This window comes from Haliaeetus albicilla, chromosome 21 (genome assembly GCF_947461875.1).
Source record: "Haliaeetus albicilla chromosome 21, bHalAlb1.1, whole genome shotgun sequence".
NCBI lineage: Eukaryota > Metazoa > Chordata > Aves > Accipitriformes > Accipitridae > Haliaeetus > Haliaeetus albicilla.
In genome coordinates this window covers 14,599,378-14,614,673 of record NC_091503.1, presented here as the reverse complement: position 1 = coordinate 14,614,673, position 15,296 = coordinate 14,599,378, and the positions used below count along the sequence as shown (strand labels likewise).

Here is a 15,296-nt window from a genome sequence, read left to right as displayed (position 1 = left end):
GCCCTCGCCCTGCCCGCTCGGCCGCCCCACGACCGCGCTCATACCTGCCCCGGCGCGGCGGAGCGCGGCGCGGCCGCGGGGCGGCGCGGAGCCCACGCGGGGGCGGCGCGGAGCCCACGCGGGGCCGCCCCGCCGCCCATCCCCTCCCCGCCCCGCGGCGCCGTCGTCCCGCCCCCGGCGGCGGCGGCGGGTCCCTGCAGGGGGGCCGGGCCGGGCCGGGCCGGCGGCGCGGCGGGAGCAGGTGCGGCCGCCCGGCACCGCGGGGGGGGCGGAGCGGGGGGCGGTGGCGGGGCCGGGGCCGGGCCGGCAGGTGGGGGCTGCCGGGAGGCGGAGGGCGAGGAGCCGGGCGGGCTTGCCCGCCCCTGGAGGTGCGGCCGGCGGCTCGGCGAGCGGGGCTGTCGCGGGAGGCGCACGGCGGCGGCTGTCCCCGCAGCCCGGGCCGCGGAGGGGCCGGCGGGGCCCCTTGCTGCGGAGCCAGATGTGCGGGACGGGGGGCTGCGAGGGGTCGGCGGGGGAGTGCCGGGGGCTGCCGCCGCCGCTGCTGCCGCGGCCGGGCGGGGACCCTTAGCCGTGCGGGAAGCGGGGAAGCCGCGTCGGGAGCTGTTATTTTGTTCTCCTCCTTCCTTTGCCTTCCCTCTCCTCCCTCCTCCTCCTCCTCACCAAAACCGGGAGAGGAGGCGTGTTCCTAGAGCCTTGCTGCACCGGTTTTGCTTGGTTTGTTGTTGCAGGGTTTGGTTCGCAGGGTGGTTTTTTTTTTTTTTTTTCCCCTTCTTCTCTTCCTCCCCCCTTCTTCTCCCTCCCTCTCCTTTGGCCCATTGCATGCTCGGATCCGGCTGGATCCTTCTTTTTCTTTTCGGCGGTGCCTCTCGGCGGGGGGAAGGGAGAGCTGGGATGAGTGCAGCTTGACGCACAGGCGAGGGGAGGGGGGGCACCGCCGGCAGCTGCAGCGGTTCGTGGCCGCAGGGTGCGGGTGAGGAAGGGAGCGAGCGGGGGGGGCTCGCTCGGTGCCTCCCCCTTTCTTCGCCCCTCTCCTTCCTCGCCTCCCCCATCCGTCTCCTGCCGGCTCCGGCCGGGAGCGTGTGTGCGGTATATTACGTCGCAAGGTGTGTGTGGAGGAGAGGAAGGGAAGGACTCGCGAGGGAGCCGGGGCTGCCCCAGCCCCCCCTTATGTGAGCCCCCCCCCGGGCGGGCCGGATGGCGATAGACCGGCGCCGCGAAGCGGGCGGCGGGGGCCGGCCGCTGCCGGAGGAGAACGGCTCGGTGCCGGGGGCCGTGGGGGGGGGACCCGCCGCCGCCGCTCCCCCCGGGCCGCCCCCCGCCAACGTCGCCGGGGCCGAGATCCAGGCGGTGCCGGTGCCGCCGCCGCCCGCCGCCTGCAGCCCGCTGCTCCTCGACTACGACGGCTCGGTCCTGCCCTTCCTCGGGGGGCTGGGCGGCGGGTACCAGCGGACCCTGGTGCTGCTCACCTGGGTGCCGGCCCTCTTCATCGGCTTCAGCAAGTTCTCGGACTCCTTCCTCCTGGACCAGCCCGACTTCTGGTGCCGGGAGGCGGACGGGCAGGGCAACTGGAGCGGGTCCCTGGCGCCGAGCCACGCCAACCACAGCGGCAACGGCAGCATCTTCCCCCCGCCGGGGCTGCCCACCCCCGCGGGGGGCAACGCCAGCGAGTGCGACTGCCACGAGTGGCACTACCGCATCAGAGCCGGCCTCGTCCAAAACGTCGTGAGCAAGGTGAGAAAGGCGCCTTCCCTCGGCACCCCGCGCCCCGTCCAGCCCTCGCGGACCCCCTCGGCCCAACCCCGGCCCCGCTCGGCACCCGCTCTCCCCAAGGCAAGGGGAGCAGCTGGACACGCGGGTCTGTCCCTGCCTGGGTCGCTCAGGTGCCCCGCGAGTTACCTTCCCACCAGGAGTAAGTCCCGCGCCCCCGTAATCCTTTCCCTCCCTGGGTGTCCGTCCTGCGGGTTTGCACCTGGGTGCCGGTTGCGGCACTGAGCCGCAAAGTTATCTCCTGAAATGGGATCCTTGGCGGCTCTTTGGGATCCCAGGAATGGCAGTTGTCCTGCCGTCTCGGGACGCAGGTGGGGAAGACGCTGCAGGCGAGCGTCACCAGCTAGCGCGGGGAAAGGGTCGTGGAGAAGGCTCTGGTCGCGATATCGCTCATCTTTGTGCAAGTATGCTAAAGCGGCCGTACAAACCAAAAACCGGGTTGATTTCTGGGGAAGCTGATGAGGTGGTCGCTGTTGGGAGGAAAACGAGACAAAAGTTCTGCTGAATTCTTCTTGCTTTGTACTTATTCCCTTGATAACTGTTTCGGTAGAGCAACAGAAGAAGAAACGTCTCACACAAGTTGTACTCCAGAGGCAGAAAGTACGTGCTGCTGTTTTGTGTTTCCTAATGGAATGGCTAAGGTGGAAAATTTCTAGTGAGGAGGGCTGCACCGCTTTCTGCTCTTGCTTCATATTTGCTGAGCAGTGTGTGCAAAAAAACGCCTTGCCTTTTCACCTGAAAGCTTTTGCTTTTTTTATAGTACCGGCCCTGCAAAAGTCCTGCCGGCTGTGGATGGGCCTCGTTGGTATTAACAGGCAACTGGAGCTCTTGGAAAAGTAAAATGAAACTGTTACACCAGGAAAGTAGTTTCCTTAATCTCAGGACACCCCACCCCCTCCCCCCCCAAGATCAGCAAAAATTACTTCCTGCCTGAGGGCAGTGTTTTGGATTAACAGTGCTTATCTAGTTGGGAGAAAGAAATGCGGCAATAATCAGACGACCGGCATGATTATGCTTTGGTCAGCTGGCACGCGTTCGTATGTAATCATTGAAAATAATTTCAGGTTTTCTTTGTGTCCCTTGAAGGCGTGTGCAACAGGGAAAAAGCAGGTAAAGCAAATCCCTCAAAACCTTGAACCCAGAATGGATTAAAAAAAAAAAAAAGTAACCCAGCTACCTTTCTTTCATGAGAAAAACACAGGCACATGGTGGACTTGAATGGCTTGTGATGTAGAAGTGCGTAATGAAATTTGACATTTAAGAGAGGCAGATTTTCTTCTGTTTATAACCAGAGACTGAGCTATTCATATGTTTTGGGTTTAACACTGATGCTTAAGTGGGGGGGGGAAGATCTTGAAATATTTCTTTTTAGGGTGAACTGTAAAAAAAAAAATTTTTTTTAAATGTTTGAACCTTTTGAAGGTCATCATCAAGCTGGCCACAAAAGGTCGAGGGAGAGTTAGTTTGCTATCTTGCATGCTTCTTTAAAAATAATAAAAAAAGCGTTCTTTGGAAGAACTTGTGGTAAAGGGCAGATCAATTTTAAGGGATAAATAAACATCTGTGGTCCCTGCTGTCTTGTTTTCTATTAGAAAGAATAATAATCATCTTTTGAGACTATGGGTTTCTCCAGTGTGGAGTTTTTATTTTTGTTGTATGCTTGCTTCCAAAAACTTGGCAGCTTTTACGCTTTGATTTGTAATCTCATGTAATTATAATTAGGGTGTTTTCTTGGGGTCAGGATTCCTCCTTAGTTTGTGCTTTTGTTTGGGGGATTTCCTGGGTGGGTGTGCTGTCTGTTTTTATCCTAATGAACAAAGAGAGGAAAAACCCAGGCAGAACATCAGTGTAGCTTAATTCGGACTTCCTTTCTTATGACCCCCCAGGAGCTCTGATACTGTGGGAGCAGTTCTCCTAACTGCTGACTCCTCTTACGTGCGTCCCACCGACCTTTGTGAGAAAGAGCTGCCCTGGATGAATTCAGAAGACTGGATGTTCAGATCTCCCTTAACTCCCCTCAAAAATACATTTGTTTCTGTAATGTATTATGCAATGTTCTCATCTTTCTAAACAGAGTCTTATTAAATCTTAGTCTAATATACGCTCATCTGTGTAGTAGCCAGGGGTTATATTGAAATGTCATAAAGAGAGCCAAAAGTATATTAATAAAAAATGCACTTTTGTTTGGCCAGTAAATCCCCTTGTTCTCATCTTCAACGGTCCAAGCTAATAGCTGCTGGATGCTCCATCATTGCTTTGTCTTCAGAAACGACGAAACATTTGTGGTTATTTAGCATGGAGCATATTTCTTGTTCTGCATTTTGTTGATGTATGTGCATGTGAGATGCTGCTGTCCCCCGTTCCCCAGGAGCAGATATCTGTCCTTAAACTGTGTTAAGTTTCACTGTCTCCGTAGTCTCTCTCCTAACAGTACCTTTCATCAGACGTTGTCTCTCTGTCCCGGCTTTCTCAGGTCTCCCTTCCCCGGTGCCCGTTTTCTCCCAGTCTGTGTCATGCTTGGGATTGATGGAGTGGAGATCTTGCCGTGTCCGGCCCCGCTTCCCTTGGAGTCTTTGCTGGAGCCAGGGGTGGCCTGGCACCTTCCTTGAAGAGTGGCGTTGCCACACTAGGCGCTGCCATTATCCTGAACTCCTTGACTGAGTCATTGGGAACGGTGCTTTTTATAGTGCTGCCAGTCATTAGAACTGGAAATGGTAATAAAGGACGTACTGCTTATTATTTAACACTGTTGAAATACATATAGCAAAGAGGTCAGATGCATAATTTAACCCCAGGGATTCCAGTGGCCGTATTAAATCACCCAGCTGAGCTAATGTTCTGACCTGGTACATAAATCTTGGACTTCAACTTGCTTTGTACATAAATATCTTCCTTCAGGACAAATTCACTTGTAAGACTTTTTCACTGCTAAATGCTTCTTTGAGGATTTTCATCTATTCTTTATCACAACATCACCATTATCACGCTGCTATAAACAGAGTGCATGTGTATTGTTTGAGAGATGTATCCTGAACTAGCCTTCAGGCAAAAGGCTAGTAAAAAAAAAAAAAAATCTGTCTTTCAGACGGTCCATGTATCTTGCCACTGTCCAAAGGAGGATGCTGAGAAATACTCTCCTTTTTTGCCCTGGGGAAACCCGAGGTCTCATGTTACCCATTTGCAAAGTGATGCTGCAGGTAGATTATCAGCATTAATGCAATAAACAACGTAGTGACAACTAAACATACATAGCTGTGAAGCCTAGCAGGAAGTCGGAGTGTGTACTCAGCAGGGACTTTTCTAACCTTCTCGTTAACTTCTGTAGTGCCTGGATCTTCTGACCATCTGCAAAGCCAGGCTCTAACCTTGGAGCAAAGTTTTCACAGAAGCTCTTAGTTACAGGATTGATGGGTATAGGTTTTTTCCCTCCGTTACTGGGATGACCTGTCCGCTGTGGTCGATTGCATTATGTGGTGGGGTTGTTTGTTGTTCTGAATGCCAATTTGTATAATGGACACCAAAAGCTGATAATGGGCAGGGATTGAGGCTTGATTAAATTGCAGCGGTTGATGGCACAGCATCCCTCTGTGTGCACCCGCAGTGTTCCAGATCGTTCCACCTCTTGGGGGTGGCGTAGAGGGAAGTGGTTCGTTGAAGGCTGCGTTTTAATCACCCAGAGCAATTACGTAATAATATTTCATGTCTAGTCACAAGGGAATTCCTGTTGTGGCTGCTTTTCTGCTCCAGATGCCTTGTTTTGCTGCAATGCTGTTCTCTTGGCTCTCAACTTCCCACTTGATTTGGGTTGAGTCATCATCTTTTCCAAGTAACATGCCATCGTTTTACCTATTTGCCACTGGTTCGATCCTTCTCGTGCCAATTTGGCTGAGCCTCTAGCAAATTGTCCCCTCCAAAAAAAGCGGAGCTTAACTAAGGAGAGCCAAATGGTCCAGGCACAGTGCTGCTGTGCAGTGAGCGCTGGGCAGTGCTGTCTTGGTGTGAGCTTGGATCGGTTCAGGCTGTGATGTGATGCTCTTTGCTCCTGCAAGAGAGGATGTCTGTGCCCTACTAGGCTTTCTTTCCCTTGCTCTTATGGTAGTTCTGGCACTTTTCTGGATACACCTTCAGCTGACTCAGCTTGCTAATCTGGTAGAAAACTTTCTCTTTAAATACATTTTTTAAATTATCTTATTTTTCCTGGATTTTCTGCTGGGTTAATGAAGTGAAATGGCTCTGTGCAGTGACACATGCCGTAGACCGTGGTGTTGTCTCATAGGATTATTGCAGGTATCTGCAAGTAGCCAGAAATGGTACAACAAACAAATGTGTGCGATAATAGTGATGATAAATTTGGCACTGCTTGTGGGGTGATATTTGTTGGGGTAGGGGATAGGTATGCATTTCAAGTGGACTTTCAGCGTATAGTTGTTAATTAATTTGAAGAGATCGCTCTGACAAGGTCCTTCCCAAAACAAGAGCTGTGCCATCCTTACCTCCTCCTATTTGTGCCTGGAATCTCACTCATTTCTGCGTATCCTTCAGTTGGCTGGTCTCTGCAAAGAGACTTCAGAAATGCTGATGCTTCTCTTTTTTCCTGCAACTGCCAGGATTTGTCTTGTCAGTGTTGGTTCCTGGCTGACTGGCTTCTACCTAGTCCCAAATCAGTGAAAACCTCAAGTTACTGAACCCGGTGCAGTAGTTGGGTCAGAAGCGGCAGGATTGAAGCTAGTGTATCGCCCATGCCTGTGCTTCCCTTGCACAGATTGAAGGGGACGTAGGGACCCGCAAGGCAGATACTTGCAATGGACAGAAAGACTGTTTTAAATTTCTTTCAGACGAGGCTTTGAAATGACTCTGTGCTCCTAACAGGTGCTGAAGGGGTCAACAAGTCCCTGTGGTCAGAGGTATCCAGAAATACTGGCAGACCAGAGCAAACTTTCACTACGATTTGGGAGAGGTCCCAAACTTTTTTTTTTTTTTCCCCTTCCCTCTGCGAGTTAGCTGATAAAGAGTTAGCGGTTGCTGGTCTGAGTGCTTGCAGACTTGAGAAATCTGCTTGTTAAAGAGGGAGCGGGGAGAGCTGGTGGCCTGTCCTGCTGGAGCTGCCCCGGGGCCTGCCCGGACACACTGAACGTGGTGATGGAGTTTCCTGGTTATCAGGGCGCTGGTGAACAACACCCTAAAACAACAGGGCGAGTTTCTGGCTGAGTGGCGTGAAGGAAGGGGATGGCTGCTTCGGGAACAGTACCTGCAGTTTCCTGGTGGTGAAGGACTGTCCTCTGCCTGCCTGCAAACAGCAAGTTGCCTGATGTTTGAGATAACCACGTCTGATATCACCAGACTGCAAATACTTGTTTAGTGAGCCTAGATACTAGTTTTATTTATTTGGGGGGGGGTATGAGGCAATTGGTCTTAGAAAACAGAGACTGTGTTAAGACCAATACTGACATCAGAACTCAGGTAGTCTTAGGTTTTCTGTCTGGTATGGATTCTTTTTTCACTACAGAGAATGTACATAAGAGTTAATATTTATTATCATCCTTAAGATAAAGTGTCTCAGATACAGGAATCTGATTTCAGCCTACCGTAAATCGTTTGTAGCATTGGTAGAACTAACAATGATCCTCTAGGAAGGTAATTCTCTATTGAAAGGTCTTAAAGTCATTCTCAGCTTTCCAAGACTTGCTACTGAGCCTTTCATATTCCTCATTTTCTGTGTCTATGTCAAACTGCTTTTTTGTTTTTTTTTTTTATGGATGGACGTGATGTTTGAAATAGTTGGGGTTTTGTTTGTTTTTGTTTCCGCTCCCTAATACATCCTGTATCTTGGTCATTTAGTTTAAATATATTGACCCTGCCCACGCTGTGGCAGAAGTTGCAGGCTATGGTGTATATTTACCAGCTGTTCAGGCAGTTTAAAACCAAGTTTCTGAAGTTGACTAACAGTTTTACCTCTCCTTACTCTGGCTACAAGACTGTGATTATAAAAGATGACCTCATGTTTTTTCTTAAAGCGTTTGTCAAAGAGGAGAAACTAGCACTTAGGAAGGCATCTAATTTGGAGCCAGTTCTGATGGTAACGTTGAGATGAGGATTACAGGCCAGCCAAACATGAAGGTGTGTCATTTTTTTAATGAAATAACATCTGGAATAGTATGAAACTTATGGTTTTCCTAAACTTAAAAAATTTTGGCCGTACTAATGGTGCAAAGTCCTAAATTAAAGCTTTCCAAATGAATTCTAGAGAGCTGCTAAATTTAGAAAATGCTGAAAGGGATCCAGTGCTTTTGTGTACCTTGTCTTTTGTTTTCCCTGTCAGCCTATTTGTTTCTGCCTGGTTTCTCCTCCGTGCTACCTGGCATCCTTGCCCGGGACAGTTGCTCTCACTCCCTCCCTTTCATACTTATTCCTCCTCCTGCTCTTCTGCAGCACAGCCTGGCTGGTGCTGGGTTACCCATGAATTAACTGTGGAATTAATTAGGCTCAGATCTTACTGTAGAAGAAAGGAGTGGGGTTTGCTATAGACTATCTGTAGAAGATCAGAGAACCCTGTCAGAGGAAGATGCTGCAGCTTTGCAGCAGTGCTGAGTGGTCAATTCGTGCATTGAATTCCCTCAGAGCAGCTTCTCTTGGGCTCTGGTCGCCTCAACTCTGAAATGCATGCTTAGCTCTCATAATGTAATTTATTTTTATATTCTTTTCCAGTTGGCTTTTGACAGCAGGTGACTTTGTGTGCATTCCAAGTTCCCTTTTAAAGTCAAAGGGGAAGGAAGGGACCTGAAGGAGGGAGAAAAGAGGTTCAAGCCCCTTCCAGAACTTGTCATCAGGATGCGTTGCAGATGTATCCAGGCAAAACCAGTGTCAGCATCTGGTAACCGCTCAGTGCCGTACCAGAGCCGTGCTGGCCCATGCCCAGTATGGGTGCTGGGGAGCCTGCCGTGCCACCAGCCTGTAAAACCCGGCAGGCAGCAATGATTAACGTGTGCGTTGAGTAGCTCCCACCGATCTGGGCCACGTCATACCTGCTGGGAATGTGCAGTAGGTCTGTGCCTATTCCTGCGTGGGGGGGGATGGATCAGTGGCTGGCTGCCGTGCACGCCTGTGTTTGGTGCAACCGCGGCATTCGGGGCAGAAACTCCTGCCTGCCCTGCGAGCTGATGGGGGGGGCAGATGTGCTCAGGGGGTAATGGGCTGGGTGGGACTTGCTCCTGTGAAGACTTTTTTTTTTCAGTTGTTCTTTTTTTTTTTAGCTACTCCCCAGGAGGAAAATTCAATGTATAGTACAAGGCTTTGTTAGGATTTTTCTGTCTTTTAATTTGGGAGAGCCCCCAATGCCAGTTGTTCTACTTGAACCACAAGAACAAAAGACTAAATAAGTGAATATACCCTGATACTTGTTTCTGGGACACCTATCTAGATCCACAAGCAGCAAAGCCAGGAGAATCAGGAACGCTACTTGTGAGATGCAGGGAAGCCGTATGTTCACCTTGTCCAGCAGCGTGTGATTTATAGTTACCCTTTCACGCTGTTTTCAGAGCAGAGTGGTCTGGTTCCCTGGAAAAAGTTTTTTGGCTCCAGACAGTTATGGAGGAATTCATTTTGACTCAAGTACTGTCTCCCTGTTACTCTGCAGCGCTCTGGAGCTGCCCAGTCTCCTCCTGGCCTCCAGACCAAAGTCCACGAATGTGTAGACAATGTCACAATGTCCACCCTACAAATATTATGAAGGATAGGGAATGTAAATTAAACTGCAAGACCTTTTCCCCTGATCTGTCTCCCAGGGCTGTGTAAAACATTCTTTACTTGAACAATACAAGCTTGACAGACCAGTTTCACATTTTGATTTGTAAAACAAGTGAAATATTTTTCTCCTTTCTTCCTTCCCCTTAATATTTGTTTCAGTCTGAATTAATACCAGACCTTCTTTTCCACCCTCTTCCTCTTCTTTTTTTCTTGCCTGAGTTATAATAGCTGTAGCCCTCAAATGATGAGAGAGCAGGGTCATGGCAGCAATAATTGCATGTCAGAATTAAGGTATCTGATCTTTTTATCTACAGTGACTTTCGGCAAGTATTTCTCACGAGGAATGGCTTCTTCTTGTCTCCTCCTTCCCCCTTCTCCATTTCAGAGTTTTATGACATGCTTGACATTTTCATGTTTTTTTTCCCCCAATTTTTAAAAAGGCCCAATAAGAGAGTAAATCAGGTTTTGCCACATCAGCCCTCTCAAGCCCACACACATGCAGTATGTTTTATGCACGCGTGGTTTTGGCAGCCTGAAAAATACTAGTCCTCAAAGTGTTAACTTGTTTTCGATAATTAGATGATAGTGAATGTTAATATTTAACTGAAACGTTGGGGTTTTTTTTTACATATGGCTTCTATTTACAGTGCTTAGACCTGTTCTAAATACAAATTTGAAAACTAGTTCAACTTTTTAGTTTGGTTGTGAAGTAAGTCCCAGAAGCACGTACCTGTCCAGAATAAAGGTGGTTGTCTGCTGAAAACTGAGGGATGGCACTCAAAAACCATTTTTCTGTGTGTGTCTCGGTCAGTCCTAGTGATGGACGTTGTTCCTCCTGGTCTTTTCATGCAGCTGGAGGGAGGCAAACAGCTACAGGTCTTAGAGCAAAGAATAGGTTTAAAATTAAAGTCAGTTTTGTGACAGTGGCTCCTAATGATGTTGGAATATGTGTAGAAAAGTTATTTAATTGCAGCACAGAGATGTAAAAGAAAGATGGAAATATCCTGATCCTGCTCTCTGGAAAATTATGAATATAGTGTTCATGAAAGTTGCAAGCAAGATTTTGTATCTCCCAACTCTTTGATGTTGGATGACATTATGGAGTTGGAAAAAGCAAAGCAGATCGCATCATCTGAGAAACAAGTTTGTTGACTAATCTGGGGAGGGTGAAGGCTGGAGAAGATCAAAATGTTTCAGAATAAAGGGAACTCCTGCTACTGAAAATAAAAGTAGTAGTGATGGAGAAGTGGGTGGTATATGGATGCTACTAAAATTAATCATTTTGAGTATTCAGAAGACTGTCATATGATTAACAAATCGTATTTTAATTGTTAGCGTATTAGTGGTGATTATTTACTTAGCAAACTTCCTTCTTCCCTCTCCCAGTGGGGAAAAGAAACAGATCTGTGATGAGAGCAAGGTTGGGAACAGAAGAGCTAATTGTTCCCGATTAAAGTGTGAAGTTGAAGGGTAGATGAAACTTTTCCAGTTTTGCGGTGTTTCAGGTGGCATCTCGTTATCTTGGGACTCTGCTGATGTGCTCCTTGGATAGCTCAGAGGGTCTTTTTTGCTTATGGCATAGACTAAGGAATAATTTAGTGCAGAGCATTCAATTTAAAGTCTTTTCCCGATTCATTTACTGGTTCTGAAACAAAGTTGATTTGTGTCCTTCTGCATATTTCAAGTTTTGCGCTTGTTTTGTGGTTGCGGTGTTGCTTGACCCATCTCGCCACGCTGGGGAGATGGCACTTACAGGTGAGCCGTGACCGAAGGGCGTTAGATACGACACAGGGCACGCAGATGTGTGCGGTGCGGCTCGGCTGGCAGCCTGGCGCTGCTTCAGTGGGTGCAGGCAGGAGATGCTACAGTAATGCATCTGCTGTCAGTATCGCCTTTCTGCTGCTGGAGGGGGGGAATGGGGCCACGCAGATGCTGGGTGCGAGTGGGACAGCATCACCCTGTTGGGGTGTAGTGGGTTCAGCCTAGTTACCCTGAGGTGGTTAATAGAGGAGGCAGGGTATCTCTGCCTCTCTGATGGCAAGCGGCTCGACACAGCCTGTGCCTTAGGTGTCCCATCTTCACGATGGAGTTGAAGTTTGCAAACCAGGAGGAAGTGCTATTTTATGTGTCGGTGTTCACGCAGTGGTGTGTGGCACCGAGCCTGTGTGCTTTATTTTTAAGACTGAAATACCAGACATAAAAAAATATGCACTTCAGAAATTAATGTGGAAATTTCACAGGGAAGTCATGCATGTCAGAAAATGCAGCTTTGAAGGACGTATTTCGGCAACTTTAATGATGTTAAACTTCACAAATTTCCTTAATGGTTTCTGAAGTCCATGGTTGTGCAGTCCTGTACTGTTTTGTGAGGATAGAAACTGTCTTCATAGGTACATGAAACTGCTTTCATACAATGCTGCATGATCTAATTATATCTTTCTTGGAAGACTGAGCACGTGTCCTCTGGCTCACGCGCCCTCTCCTCTTTCTCTCTCCCCACTCCCCTCCCTCCCCATGTCCCTGAAACCTTTGGCTTTGTGGTAGTAGTCAGCAGTAGTTTCTTTGCTTTATTTTTCAAATGGTACGTTGCCCAGGCAGTCAGTCATGTCTGTAGTTAAAGCAACCTGACAATTTCTGTGTACGTGACCTTGTGTTCACCGTTCATTTTCCTGGACTACAGCTTTCCCTGCCAGGTGTCTGTCATGGCCAGAAATGGTTTAATGGTTCCTGAGAAGGAAAAGTGCAGAAAATGTTGTTCCCACTGTAAGAAAAATGAATTGGATAGGAAGCTGAACAAAACAAACCCTCACACATACGGAGTTAGCAAGCTCCAGTGTACAGGAATAGGGACCCCAGATTTGTCAGGAACGGGAAGGAGGCAGGTGTTGAGCAAAAAGTGATACTCTGGTACCACAGTATCTCTTTTGCTATCTGAGTAGAAGTTCTTGCAAACTTGGATGGTTATAAACCTCTCAAAATATCAGTGTGTACTTGCTCAGTAGAAAATTGTTTTAGAAGGATTTATCTTTAAGAGGTCCTAAACACTCAGGCGCTGGTTGAAGATTTTCAGCAAAAGCATCCACTTATGATAAAGCTGAAGAAAGTTAGATGTACTCAGCACTCGGAGGTCTAGCATCATACAGAGAGGTAGTAGCTTAAAAGCCAGGTGTTAACTGTGTTGTGGGTTGAGGCATTCCACTGTAGGTGGTGTAGGCTTCTTTGGCTGTTCAAAGAAAATAAACAACAAAATTTCTCAATAGGTGGTTTGTTGTTTTTCTTGGGTTTTTTTTTCTTTTTTTTAATGACACTTCTGCTTTCCATGTAGATCCAGTTGTGTCCGATAAAAGCGTTAAGGAAAGATGTAGTTTGGAGATGTTTGGTTCTGAATGTGGCTGGTCAAAGAAAGAGGAAATAATTCATTTTTATACCTTCTTCTCAAGTCTTCCAGGATTATTTGGTTTATTTTTTTACTCTTCTTAATGTCCCCATTTTGAAATGTCACCTTCATACTTCCACCCAGCTGGTTGTACTTGTGGCCAAAAAATGCCAGGTGTTCTCAAGAACACTTTATTAACACTTAAAATACAGATCAGGGAGTGCTTTGCCCAGCTGCGAACTCAAAGGAGAGGCATCCTTACTTTGAACCTTGAAGGTTAAATAGTTTAAATGCTCTGTTGTTGCCATGGCTGAGAGGGAGATAGAGACACCTGTGGCAGTAAAACCACCCCAACTTCAGGTGTTGCACTTGGGCTGGCACATCCCTCTGGGAGGCTTCTCCTGCTACCTCTTTATTGTGCTTTAACTGCACAGTTATTTTCTATAGAGTTGAGCATCACACCATTTTCTGGAACTTGCACACTTTCTTTAACATTAAAAGTGCAGCCAGAGTGTCATCTTTGGCCAGGGGTTGAGAAGCAGAGGGGAGAAGTGTTGTCCTGTAGCAGCCTGGAGGGAAATTTTGGTACAGTGGTCTCCTGTGGCTCTATGAGTACTACTCGGATAGTTTAGTACTGGGAAAAGGCATTAGTGGTAGGTATATTATGGTAGAGGTACTGACTTTTTTTGCATTTCTATTGGGGTTTTGGGTTTGGTGGGGTTTTTTGTTTGGTTGGTGTTTTTAGTGCTTGGTCTGTTGACTTGGAGATTTCCTCGAGGAAAAGGGACTGTTTTGCTTTTTGTTACATATATTGTATTTTTGAAAATTATTTTATTCTTTTTAAAAACAACTTTGTGGGGATTTTTTTTGGTGGTTGGTTTTTGGTTTTTTTTGAAAAACACTCAAAGAGCATCTGAAGGCATCATAAATTTAAACTCTCACTAGACGAGGTATTTATATAGAAGATGGATTCTAGTGCTGTGCAGGGAAAATTGGCAGGGTTTGGTTATAAAAAGATGAAGCGGGAAGGAGAGGAACAAAGAAATACGAGACCCAACACACAGGAACTTCAGTGGCAAATGCTAGATTCTTAATTTCATTTACTGGTCTTAAAATCGCCATCTAATGTGCAGGCGATCTTGTGGCTTTTCCCCAGGAGGGGTTTGGGGCTGCCGTGGTAAGCTGTGGCATACGTGGTATGTAGAGGCTGGGGCTTCCAAAGTGGGACCTTTTCTCTAGGAGTGGAGAGGCCACGTATGGTGTGTGGGGCATGTTACGTGCCCCAGGACAGAGTCTGCAAAGGGCAGCACAGCAGCCAGGGGCTGCCTGGCTGGGGAGGGACCGAGGGTGCAGCTTCGTGCCTGGGTTAGGGTCTTTTAAGGCAGCGGAGCTGGTGACCCTCTGGTCTCCTCGCGCTGAAACCGATGCAGAGAGTAGTCGGAGCAGAGCTGCGACGTACCTACAGGCTGGGGAAGGGTCTGCTTGCTTTCAGCAGCGATCTGGGCATCGGTCGTTGGAAATGGACTGCGAGCCCACAGTGTGGGGAGAGGGTGCACGCATCCAGCTCCCCTCTCCTGGGCTCTTTGTGCCAGGCTCCAGGCAAACGCCGGACCACAGCATCTCTCCTCCTGCCTTTCTACCCTTTTTAGGACAGAAGGGTCTGCCTTGCGCTTTTCCGTGCAATCAGGGTGAAGGTAGAACAAACCAAATCCTTGGTAGGCATCTTATTATGACCTTTTGCAGTGGGTATTCGGTGTGTTTAGACACCACAGACGGCATCATGGCCTCTGGATGACAAGTGCTTTCGAGGCAGGAGTCCTTCACTGAGGCAGCTTGTGTTTGTAGTAACAAACATGCAGCAGACTTTACATTTTGACTTTTATAACTTAACTTCAATGCAAACACTGACTCACTGTGTGAGCCCTCTCCAGATTTTCACCCCTTGTAAATAAGTTACAGGATGGTTACTTTTGGCGTGGATTACCTTTTGCCAGATGTCTTCCCAAGCATCTCATGTTTCAAATAGTCCTCCATCTTGATGTGAAACATAGTGACTCACAGCATTGGGTGGTGACTCACTGATATCAATTAAACATTAGGATCCTGAAGGTGTGACTCCTTAAGCTTTGACAAAAAAAATTGCTGTCACAACATGAAAAAAACCCTTGCAATATATTGCACGTCTGCATAGGTGGTAAATTCTCTACGTTGCTGTACTGCTATGAAAAAAAGCTTTTGTTTTTTAAATGTTCCCTTTCCACCAGCATATTTTATATATAGTTATTTTTGTTTCAGCATAACAATACAGTCCTATTGGTTTAGCAAGTCACTTTATCAGATCTCTTGCATTAGGAGGATGGACAGAGGACAGAAAGACAGACAAAACCCAGGGATGCAAAGAGAAATCCCA

General features: G+C 47.9%; 1 protein-coding gene across 5 annotated transcripts in view; it reads left to right on the top strand.

Moving 5' to 3' along the window:
• Window positions 1-214: 214 nt before the first annotated feature.
• SLC22A23 (solute carrier family 22 member 23) overlaps window positions 215-15,296 on the top strand; it is a 120,805-nt gene continuing 105,723 nt past the window's right edge. For 3 of the 5 annotated variants that reach the window (XR_011329117.1, XM_069808996.1, XM_069808995.1), the window contains exon 1: window positions 233-1,731. Coding sequence is in view for 4 of the 5 variants with exons in the window: in XM_069808996.1 (XP_069665097.1) it covers window positions 1,195-1,731 (537 nt within the window). In the remaining variant the exon portion in view is untranslated. Of the gene's footprint in view, window positions 1,732-3,653; window positions 3,813-15,296 lie in introns of those variants that run through there. The other 2 variants (XM_069808999.1, XM_069808997.1) reach the window with 2 other exon arrangements.